Consider the following 11,702-nt stretch of genomic DNA (forward strand, 5'->3'; position numbering starts at 1 on the left):
AAAATATATTTTTAACATGTTTAATTTGAAAATTATATATTTGTTTTATAGCGGAAATATTACCGTTGTTTGTTTTGATCATAGTGTGTAATGTTTTGGTTCATGCTATTGATACGTGTGTACGACACTCAATTAGTCGATTTTAGCTTGTAATTGCAGTCAAAAAGTGTACTAAATTTTGACATACCAAGTGTCAGACTCAAATCCGCTCTATTTAGGTTTCATAATCATTTTTAACCTTTTCGCGAAAAACTCCTAGGGCTGATTGTAGTAGAAACTAATAAAATGGCTGGAATTATAAAGTTCCGTAACATGCCAATAATGCAGAGATGTGTGTGGAACCATGTCAACAAGATGAGTCGTAACATTTCTACTAAAAAGACCAGTGATAATGCAACAACGACTACTGCACCTCCTGTATGCAAAGATGAGAAGAACTGGGTGAGCTATGGGTTCGACTATAATAGCCATAAGGAAGATACAAACGTTCACAACGCTTCATTCTTCTTCTCTGTGACATTGTGTTTGGTATTTGGAGGATTTGCCTGGGCCTATGCTCCAGACACCCATTTGAGAGACTGGGCTCAGCGAGAAGCATTCCTAGAACTTCGTCGTCGAGAAAAAGCAGGACTTAAACCTATAGATCCTAACTTCATTGACCCTAAACTAATGAAACTGCCATCAGATGCAGAAATATGTAACATCGAGACCATTATTTAAAATGTCATGTAGAACACAACTGTTTGTACAACATCTTTGTTATAGTTATGGGCTGAAATGTGTAGTAAACTTTTAAACTAATAATTTTCTTTTATTATGTTTAAATATATTTTAATAGTACAATAATAACATTTTGCTGTAAGCGCCAACATTAGCCATTAATTTGGCTTGCAGTCATGCTTAAATGTCCTGACAGCTTCACATCTTTAGAAACCATTGTAATAAATATCTGCTAATTGAATTCTTTATAAGAGTCTACTGTAAATATCTGAATTCTTGTGAAAATATAGTATTTATTACTCAAGACATTTTATTTTATTCCTTATTGTAGTTGTGTGTACCGTAGAGAAATGATATTGACATTGATACCATTGCAAGGTTACCAGTCAGGTAGGCAACAACCTACCTATTATATTTCAAATGAGTTTTCTTCAATTGTTTGTAAATTAGTTTTTAATAATTCATTATTGTAGATCAGGACAGGAATGAAACAAAATATTATTTTTTATTTGAATTTATTTTATGTAACTTAAATAATACCTCTATCTATTAACTTAACATTATGTCACTTCACACAGTTCACACAACTGTACTGAGATACTTTTACAAATTTCCAATGGGCTTTCATTGTACAAGTCTAATATTTTTTGTAGAGAATAAAGATGTGTGACTATGAAGAAACTGCTAATTGATGGCTCTCATATCAAATAGCTCAGTTGGCTACCTTTATTTGTAACAAGATTTATTTCTTGGGACTTGTATCGTTAAGCACGAATATCAATGATTTTTAAGCTACAAGAAGTACTTTCCCGCCAGTCACAGCCACGTATGCCTTGTCGCCAGTTGCAACTAGCGCGTTAATGCAACCACCGACGTTGATATCGCCTGCAGCCTCCAATTTGTCGCTGGTTATCTTCCACTTGCGCACCACGCCGTCCCATCCACCAGTCCACACATTGTCTCCACTGGCTGATAAACTTGTGACTATCATGTCACTTACCTGCATAATGAAATATAGATTATATAGTCGATAACATTTTTACCTTGACGTCAAAATCTGTTGAAGGAAAAAGGTTTATGTTGGTTACGATATATACGCTGAGAACGTCTGCGTCTCAGCGCCTAGAGGTTTAGTTATTTAATTTGCTCTTCATCGACTTGTAAATTTCCGTCGAGAAAGGCGCTTTAATATATTCTGATTTTGGTTTCAAGAGAAGCTACAATAAAGATGAGCTTTATTAAAAAATAAAGAAGAAATTAATGAGTCACCTTGACTGCATGTAACTGTTTAAAAGTAGTATTTATAGTGGCATCATGTAGTCGCAAGCTGTTGCCGTCTCGCGACATGAACAAAAGTCGTTCGCCAGTTATCCGCATGGGGGCGCGACCTTCCATCGTGTGCCTTGTCATGAAGCGAGTCTTCGATTCCTCTGAAAATTTAGAAACATAACAGTAAGGAATGGGAACAATAATTGTGAAGAGTCTTAACTCACATATGAACTCCCTAGAGCTAATACTTGGTAGGTAGGTACCGACAGCAACAGCAAACGGTTAACACTGGGATTTGCAGACTGTAAGGAGTTTTCAATGAATTTTGTAGGAATGTCTGATCAGTAAGTTTTTACTACATTGTAATCGCTACCTATTAAAATAGATTGTTTCGAGTTGTGCTGAAAATCAAATTTTATTATTCGCCTTCTTTCCTTAACACTGTGTAGGTGAGTGAATTACTAGTTATGTTTACCGGGTTTGATTTCCGTGGCCGTAACGTAGAGATCTCTGACTGTAAACAGGAATGGTGAATTGAACGTGAGATCTTTTACTTCCTCTAAAACATTGTAGTTTGCCTTCATAGCATTATTTTCGTAGACAGCGATCTGAAACAATATACATTGAGCCCATCAGTCCCCATATTTAATTCTGTCTGCAGTTTGTTCCCACTGATACTTACAACAAACTGGGCTGTAGAGAACCTCGGTTACGAATTGGATGAAATTTTATTGAAATTAAAATTAAAGGTATATCCAAAACCTTTGACGGCGCCCCATAGAACCTATGTTCTATATCCAGCGTCTCTTATGCACAAGAGCATCTTATTTTTTCTGATCTTATAGGTAGGTAGGTGGTGACTTTGGATCTGAGCCTACCTACTTCAAATTACTCAGGTATTTAGTACGGTTTTGGCAATTTATTTTTGTTGTGTCCATTGATATGCCAAGGCCCCAGTTCTGCTATTTACAATGTCCGATTTATACATAAAAATTGGATTAAATATAAGTAGTACCGCCCGGTACTGAATTTCCAATTATTGTTTTTAAAATAGGAATAGAATAGAGAATACGAATGGCGTGATTTTAATTCAACTCCATTCATTCATCGGTCATTGTAAAATGCGGAATAGGATCCCAGATTACTTACATTTCCAGCCTCATCGCCAGCGTAAACATTGTCTCCGAAGATATGTAAAGCCCCAACGTCTGCACCAGTCGCGGGTAATTCTGTGATCTTATCTCCAGTGGCAGACCAAACTTTGATCCCTCCATCGTTCGACGATGAATATAAATTAGCCCCACTAGTGGCTAATGCGAACGGTTGTACTGCGTGCGCAGACCATGCCTCTTTTGGTGTCAGGTTTGCATCAAACGACTGTAAAAAAGGTAATTTAATCGTTCGTTATAGTACCGACTTACATCCAATTAAATTATCCGAAATAAATCTAGGGAACATTTAAATGACCTACATTTCAAAGATCTTTCTGGAATCAGTGGGCTCCATGAACCGTAAAAATTAAGAAACTATCACAACTATCTACGGAAAACTATCAATCTAGTTGTAGAACGCCGAAAATCCTAAGAAAAAAAAAGAAATTGTCATCGCTTCGAGTCCTAAAGAAGTACAATTTCGTTATACCACGCTAAGGCAAGGGCTCGAGTGACACTGATTCCAGAAGGTTCGTTCTAATTATGATTAATAACAACTAGATAATCCATGAACTATCAAAGTAGACAGTCGACACAGATTCAGATTGAGAAATATCTTGATGTTTTTACAAAACTATTAAGGCAGTAGGTAATTATAGCAAACATTAGAGATCACCGAATGCGACATTCTAGCATGTTGTTATTATAAACATTGTGTGTATGTACAACATTTAACTTACTCTTATGAAACCATCTTCAGTTCCAATAAACAATTTATCTCCCCAAGCTAACACACATGGCTCTAACTCTACTTTTGTTTCAGCTTCAATTTTCAATGACATTTTCCCCGAAATATTATTTAATATTAGCGTGCGTCCAAACTTGTTTGAATTTATTTGAATACTGACGTGCTGACAACACCAAACGTATTGGAGGACAAAAATAAACCAAACTTGCGTCCAATGATCTTTACGAAGTTTCTGTACGGAAATAGCAAATTCTGGATGGATCTAAACCTGACCAGAGTCAAGATCTATTTTATTATGATGATGGTTAAAAATAGTTTCCACGTCATTATACCTATATTATTTTACAACTATATTTTAAGCAAGGTACATAAGTAAGTACATACTACGACAGACACAAAAGTCGATAGGTAAACAAGAATTTTAAAACAGCCAGATAAGACTGTATCTGGCTGTTTTAAAATTCGTGTATTTTTCCCATTATATATTCTATGTATAATTATGTTTTGGGTTTAATATTAATGAATTAAAAAGTAGAGTTTGGAGGCGATTCGATGTTCGGCAAGAAATTATGATAATAATATCGTCGCCACCAAAACTAAGCGAAATATTTTAATTAGATAGATCAAAGTATCTTATATATAGAACGCAATTCAAGTAACTTGAAAGAATTTTAGATAATGAATTCTCGATAAATGGTCAATGTCTTTGAGTGACTGTAATGCAATGTTCGTGATGCAATGAAATAATATCAGAAAGATCTATTAAAACTCATATTCATCGTTCAATTTAATGGAGATGTTACATCTAATCTCATGCAGCACGTAATGATACTTATTAACTTAATAGCTGTCGACATACAGAAGTTAAAATGGCCAATCATTATCTATATAGTGGAAAGTCGACCTCCATAGGTCCCATCAACAATACCACACGCAAAAGTAAGTCATATAACTTTAGCATTCTTCGGTAGCAGCCTATTGCGTAACGTTACGGGAACGACATTAGCCGGTGTGTTGCACAATCCCATCGGCCATAAGGATCAAAACAATGTAAAGCATGACTAACTCCGCCCCGTTAGTATAACATAAAAGAAACTGGTTGATAACATGACACACATAATAAATACCTAACAGTTTATTGTTCTGAAGACAATCCTAGTTTACGGAAGCGTACGTTGACGACATTTGTACTACCCGTGAAAGTGAAAATGTTAAATTGCTGACTTATAATAGAGCCGTGAGACGTTTTATACAATTGTATATAAAAGAGACCTAGTAACTGTTCACATTACATCACAACTACCCACATACGTTAATGCGTATGAACCTTCTCGCATTTATGTATAATGGGGTTCGTGGTCACTATATGAAACCACGACATAAAGTGTAATGTCAATTTCTCAGAAATATTATTTACTTGTAAAGTAAGTCTACCATCCACTAATGATTAGTTGTATAACGTAATTGTTACGTAAGTGATCATGCCCTTCATATTCCTAACATATCGATGCCCATTCAAGAAGAAAGCTGTGAATAGGTTTTGTCGTCTGTCGTCTGTTTACCAGTTTGTAAAAGCCCCGCTACGCAAGGAATATATAAATTAATGCAAGAGTCATTTAAAAAAAATAATAGTAGGTATGGCTTTATTCGTGTACTCGATGCTCCGTGTTATGCTGAACTTTAAATAAATAACCTATTTCTTCATGATCTTCAACCTTCCTTCGCTGCAAGGAATACCGAAGGGGAAAGTAAAAGTATGCGAAAACAGTATTTCCAATGCGTTTGCACTTCTGAACTAACGCCACTGATAAATGAAACCCATTGAAAGTAGTGCAGTGTTCTATCTTTGCCCCGATCCATTGTGTCATTTTAAGCCGATATCCATTCATTCATCGGTAATTGTAAATGGCAGAATTGGGGCCCAGATCATGTCATAATTGGAAATTTATTGTATTGACAGTTAGTGTTGACATAATGCTTAGGAGCTTACGGATAATGTCATATTTAATCTTATTTCCATTCATTTATCATCAATTGCAAATAGCGGGATTGGGGGCCAGGATGTCCAAGACAGATTTTACCTTCTAGTTTAACACTTTGCAAGTTCTACCTGAATCATAATGTCGATATGGTCGTCGAGTTGGTGTTACGAAACATACACTCATATTTATATATGTTTTATAAATATTTATTCGTGAAAATTGCATGACGTTGTGCTATTAAGTAACTACAATTACCATTTTCAAGTATGATTCACAAGTTTTCCCTTTTAGCGCATCACTAATCGGTGTCTCCTGTTGAAAACTAGTTAACACCTTTCGTAACCAGCGCTTCAGATGTTTCAGATGTCTTGTATGAATATTATCCAGTACTAAGAAAAATATATTTCAGATATTTATAAAATTGGCGTATTTGGTAGAACATGGCGGGATTTCGTCGATTTATTTCTTTAGGTGTCGTTATTTTTAAAAATCAACAGATTCGACAAAAGATATTTCGCCATTTTTGACAGGAGTGTTTTTTGCCAGTTTGGTGCTATTCTTTCTAGCAAACCTTTATGATAATCTCTTTTTATTCCGTATGTGGAGAGGGGAATTAACAGAAATTTGCGGAATAAAAATCAACGTGGTGCACCTCATTTCGCTTCATCAGAAACAGATCTATTATGAAACTATGCGGCGACGCATTGCATCCACTTTGAAATTATTGAATGTTCTAAAATTATCCAATAGCTTTCAGATGTTAATTACTTGTATCGTAAGAGGCCTTTAATCCTAAACATTAACTCCATGTAGGTACGTAACTAACAGCTGTTAATTAGTCGTTAAATTTCTGAACTCTTTAGTTCAAATTATCTTTGTTAATTGTAAAAGACTAATTAAAAAGCTATACATGTATAATTGAATAAAACACAAATGTAAAATATTTTAAAACATTTTAATCGTATAAAAATAATATATTTACAAACATTCACATCAATTTGATGTAATTAATACAAGTTGCAGTACAGTTTGGCGTTAAGCCAGCTCTCTACAACAGTGCTTGCCCATCTACTCTAGCTTTACATGATTCCAACAAAATGTTACCTTTTAATATCACAGCAAAGGCACTAACATAAATCATCTTACAAAAGTCAATGCCCGGTTAACGCAAAGAAGTGAAAACGCCATAATCGCGCCAGATTTAAACGAAACAACACAATATGATGCGAACATGCCGTTTTAGTAATAAAATATCTAATCGCCAGTTCACAATTCTAAGAGCATGGAACTTCATAGAAAATATGCTTTTAATATTCTGCACTAGCGTTTAAACTTAAATGTGTTTGGAACTCTATTTTCAATAAGGTTTTAGGGTTATCGTTTTCAAACTTTGGTCTAACTAGTAATAAATCTAACCAATATAATATTTAGAGGAACCAGTTATATAGGTACATAACATGGTTACTAAAATAGTTTTTGTATGGTCTAGGGGGGAAGGTCAAGCACTGATGGTCAGCTGGTTGTAGTTCGTCAAGAGCGTCTGCTTAGGGAGCACCGTATTCTGAGGAGGGCGCGGAGGCGGGGGGTCCATACTCGGGCTTGGGGTCCGCGGCAGGGTAGCCTTCCTGTTTCTGTAAAAGAAAATATATTTAAAACACGAATAAAAATGTATGGAACGCACAAACAACCATGATATACTGCTCCCGAGTTGCAAGAATTCAGCTAGTTTTACACAACATAAGGGTAGTGTCTAAGTGCACAACAAATCACTGATAATTATAAACAATTGAAATACGAGCGTCGTAAATGAGATAAACACCACTATTCAGTATTGCAATATTGCATAGCAACGCTTACGAGTCTCTAATGATGCACAAAGGATTTCGACGGAGAGCGACGCTTCTACGACTAAAATCACAATAATTTCAGACGATAGTCGCAATTGAGAAACTGAGAAATTGAGTCACCAGGAAAACGAAAAATGGGACTTTAATTTCGCTTCGGTTAAAGGTCTTCGGAAAATATTCTTATTAGAAAATTGATTGCTTTGAAGGTTTTTTGTTAATTTTCTGGTGAAAGGAGTCATATGACGGGATTTATGGCCTACAAAACAAAACCTTAAATCTTGATAAAACCTGATAATGTAAAAGCTGTCTAGTACCATGTCAAGGTACTTAATATTTAAAAGTCAATTAAGCTTTATAAACTACATTTTTGTATTTTTTTTTCTTAATCGTCTTCTCGAAAATTCAATTTAAAATATTACGTAAGTAAACTTTTTGTGGATTTAATTTTGAGCAATTATTGAGTCCTTATTAAACTCGTAATTGACCTAGATATGCGTAGCTTAAAAACACACGCCATGTTATGACGTTACGTACTCATGTGGAGTTTACTATCTATGTAATAATTCTACGCACTTTCGTTCATGGCTCCATTTTGGTCTTCGAATGACCCGCCAATTATAAAACGATTTGAACGTAATATGCGCTATTACGTGGTGTTTACATTACGTAAACGAAATAGATCAAAATAAGTGTAATTTTGATACATTCACAATAATGTAATGCACCCATTCAATGTCCGGTAATTCACTTAAGAAGCAGTTATGAATGAAAATTATCTATCCAGTGGATTATAAATGATGTTCTTTCTTGCTCTAATAACTTAACCAAACGCTTTTGTGAAGTAAACAAAGCAAGTTTTCTAGAAGATTTCCCGCATAACGGTAATGATACAAAAAGTACTTGTCCACACATTGCGATAGACGTTGCGTTACATGGAGAAAAATAGTGTGTCCGAGTGTGGTGGCATCCTCGGTTGCGTTAATGTAATGATGATAGTATGGGATTGTAGTACCTACGCTAGGTCTTGCAGATAATGCCATGTGATACTTCCTAGATTGTTGTAGGAACTATTTACGCGCACTTTCACGAGGCAGTACACCGGCACATCCTCAAGGCATCGCCATAAGACGTGACGACTTTGTAAATGTGAATATGTAATTAGAAGTCGAGATCCGTGAAACAAAATTACATAGGTGTTCTCATTCTTTATGTTAAATGGTTTATAGCTCAAAAGCCATAACTGTGTTGTTAGGCAACAAGACCATAAATTGTACAATATGATCTTGACGTAATGTGCGCAACATAATTTAGGTTCTCGTTAATATAATTTTATACGCAAACGTGTAAGATCGATTCCAATTGTTTTAAACAAAATCAACCGGAACGTTTGCTTTTATTGTCTGCAGAACGGTAAACAATTGTGTGAATTTATCAATCATTATTATTTTGCTAATTGCCAAGCTATCAGAGATCGATAAAGTTGTGCAAGCAGAAATTGGTCAAAAACCTATATAATGCCTTTCAATCTATAACTTATAAGAAAAAACGTTTTGGGGTGCGCTTTATACATCAATCGGTAAAAACAACCCTTAAGTATTTTTTTTTTAATCTCTAATCTAAAAATATTTGCTTCTTACCTGTGTCTTGTATCTGATGAAGTAAACCTCGGGTTTGGAAGGTTGAGTTGGCGCAGGTGTGGGGATCACAATATCGGGTTGCTCCTCGGGTTTCTTCACCAAGACGTAGACAAGGGTCTTCTCTTCGTTCTGAGGTTGCACCGGGATGACGGGTGCTGTAGGGGTGGGTGGGGTCGGCGCCTTGATGAACACGATCTTGTAGTGCTTCTGAGGAGGAGGCACCCAGATGGGTTTGCGGGGAGCGGGGATGTCGTTGTCTGGAGGCGGGACGTGCACATACACATGCTTGTGTACTATGGGCTGCTGGGGAGGTCCGTACTGGGGAGCGGGAGCTCCGTATGACGACGAGGGAGCACTGTAAGACTGGGCGGGCGCGCCGTACGACGTGGGAGGCTCAGGCCTCGCCACCGCGCACGCTACCACCACCGCCACCACCAGAGACCGGAGAACCTGCGCACACAAATTTTATACCGATTAAATTGATTTGAAATTTATTGTTCTTATACATGGAATACACTTTAGCACTAATAGGATATTCATCGATGTTACATTTCACTTTGATAAATCACCGGATCACTAAACCACAAAGCTGATCCTCACAGTATGGCGGGCTCGGACACCTACCGTTTTGTCACACATCCTGGGTACGCGTTTAGACGCAGGTAGATAGTGTAATGTCCAGTACCCAGGCGCCACCTGAGTTTATAAGAGTACGCTCCATATCCGGGGGAGGGGGCACTTTCGATGGTTCTCATACCTTTCGCAATAAGATGGTGCTCACGCGCCGCCCTCCTACCAGCGACGCATCAAGTGACGTGCTCGAGGGCATGTGGCCTGCCATCAATCCTTCAATTTTTTTTTTTATCTACTCTTAGTTCGTACAAAGCACAGTAGTCAGTGTACTATTAACATCTCAATAAGAAAATTTAAATATATCATTAGTTTTATTTTTTTTAAGGGCAAATAATTATATTCGTAAACGATTTATGTCCAAAATAATTCAACGTTTTAAAAATGTTGCTTATGAATAGTAGCCGAAAGATATTGTCATAAACATTTATAAAGATGAATCCCGCTTACTCTGAGGAAGTACGCGGTATAGACTATGTCCCATTGATCAATGATTATTAAAATCAATGTGCTTGTATAAAAAAAATAGGCAACTCACTTAGCATCACTTATTATCTACGAAGGTTATTACCAAATTACATTTACGTACTTATAAGCTTCGTTTCTCTCCTAAGGGATTACTTTACACGCTTGTCTGCCTATATTACCATACTTGCGTCGAGTATCAATGTTGCTGGTACATATTCAGTCTATAAATTTTATAGCCAGTTACGCTTTGAGCTTAAGTATTCCATGCATTTTATGACCTGACTTTGATGTACCTACTCGCTTTCAATAATGGCATGTTGTTGAATAGGTATGAAAAGTAAAAATTATATTAAACTTTGAAATGTAAAATAACAAAAAAAAACATAAACTATAAATCCATCGTTGAAGTAATGATGTGAAATAAATATTTTAATAATCGAGGATTTCTTATTTCCTCCCGTTCTGGAATATTAAGAGAAAAGAAACTGGCATCTAAGCTAATTTCAATTGCTATTTTTCTTTCGTCCGTTGTCGAACGCAGTAAACAGACACAGTCGTTGCTCAGTTGTTGACAATTAAATTAATGAGAATGCGTAGTAAAAAGTTCTCATTTAAATTTTTTAACAATAATTTAATTACGTTATTATATCTCTGTGAATTAGTAAAGTGTGTATACTTTAAAAAAAGAGGTCTTTAGTTAGGTTAATGGTATTAAAATTTTGTTGTTCCTATTGATTTTTGTTGTCTAAATACGTACACATAAAATATTATAGGTCGGGGTAGTTTTACCCTTATGTTATCTCACCGGGTACTATGTTTAATGGAGTCACGATGTCGATATAGCGACCATTTTGATGTACAGGAATTAAGGAATCTATAATTGAGTCTAAGAATATCTTCACATTACGCAGCAGTATGTAGCACTACCAATAGTACTTACCGATATTAGACGTTAAAGGGTTACGACTGCGGCCAGTAAGTATGTATAACTGGTCATGCATAAGTTCCTGCTGTGCAGATGCTTTGTCATGATTTGTTTGACCGATGACAGGTGATTTGTGCACGAATTCACTTATTTTATTGAGAGGATAGTCAGTTTGTCAAGTCATTTAAAGTCCGAAAGGTTGTGTGCATGAGGTCCATTGGATCATTGGATGTTTCCTCAATAAATTGCTGTAACTTGCCCACGTAAGGAGGTAGAGATCAAAGTTTTAATTACATTTTCAAAGGCACTTCAAGATATCGTTTCC

The 11,702-nt window shown here is 36.1% G+C and overlaps 3 protein-coding genes across 3 annotated transcripts; 1 reads left to right on the plus strand and 2 right to left on the minus strand.

Annotated features, from left to right (window-relative positions):
* Positions 1-202: 202 nt before the first annotated feature.
* Positions 203-971, plus strand: LOC113508027 (NADH dehydrogenase [ubiquinone] 1 beta subcomplex subunit 11, mitochondrial). The gene has a single exon (XM_026890982.1). The coding sequence runs from the start codon at positions 286-288 to the stop codon at positions 718-720; it is 435 nt and encodes a 144-aa protein (XP_026746783.1). The 5' UTR covers positions 203-285; the 3' UTR covers positions 721-971.
* A 247-nt stretch (positions 972-1,218) lies between these two features.
* Positions 1,219-4,119, minus strand: LOC113508026. The gene is made up of 5 exons (XM_026890981.1): positions 3,881-4,119; positions 3,139-3,366; positions 2,465-2,597; positions 1,990-2,150; positions 1,219-1,720 (listed from the first exon to the last, which is right to left on the minus strand). The coding sequence occupies exons 1-5, from the start codon at positions 3,980-3,982 to the stop codon at positions 1,508-1,510; spliced, it is 837 nt and encodes a 278-aa protein (XP_026746782.1). The 5' UTR covers positions 3,983-4,119; the 3' UTR covers positions 1,219-1,507.
* A 2,687-nt stretch (positions 4,120-6,806) lies between these two features.
* On the minus strand, positions 6,807-9,819 carry LOC113508030 (pollen-specific leucine-rich repeat extensin-like protein 4; the record flags this gene model as incomplete). The annotated part of the gene is made up of 2 exons (XM_026890984.1): positions 6,807-7,501; positions 9,355-9,819. Coding segments are annotated over 2 exons (552 nt in total), but the record flags the coding sequence as incomplete, so codon positions are not given.
* Positions 9,820-11,702: the final 1,883 nt, after the last annotated feature.

The sequence above is a fragment of the Trichoplusia ni genome, unplaced genomic scaffold (assembly GCF_003590095.1).
Source record: "Trichoplusia ni isolate ovarian cell line Hi5 unplaced genomic scaffold, tn1 tig00003647, whole genome shotgun sequence".
Taxonomy (NCBI): Eukaryota; Metazoa; Arthropoda; class Insecta; order Lepidoptera; family Noctuidae; genus Trichoplusia; species Trichoplusia ni.

What these genes read in the sequence shown, in the direction of transcription:
- LOC113508027 (XM_026890982.1), top strand. Translation starts at nt 286, where the DNA reads ATGGCTGGAATTATAAAGTTCCGTAACATGCCAATAATGCAGAGATGT.
- LOC113508026 (XM_026890981.1), bottom strand. Translation starts at nt 3,982, where the DNA reads ATGTCATTGAAAATTGAAGCTGAAACAAAAGTAGAGTTAGAGCCATGT. An exon ending in CTGGCGATGAGGCTGGAAAT is followed by an intron (nt 2,598 to 3,138) that starts GTAAGTAATCTG and finishes ATATTGTTTCAG; the next exon opens with ATCGCTGTCTACGAAAATAA. An exon ending in AACAGTTACATGCAGTCAAG is followed by an intron (nt 1,721 to 1,989) that starts GTGACTCATTAA and finishes TTCATTATGCAG; the next exon opens with GTAAGTGACATGATAGTCAC.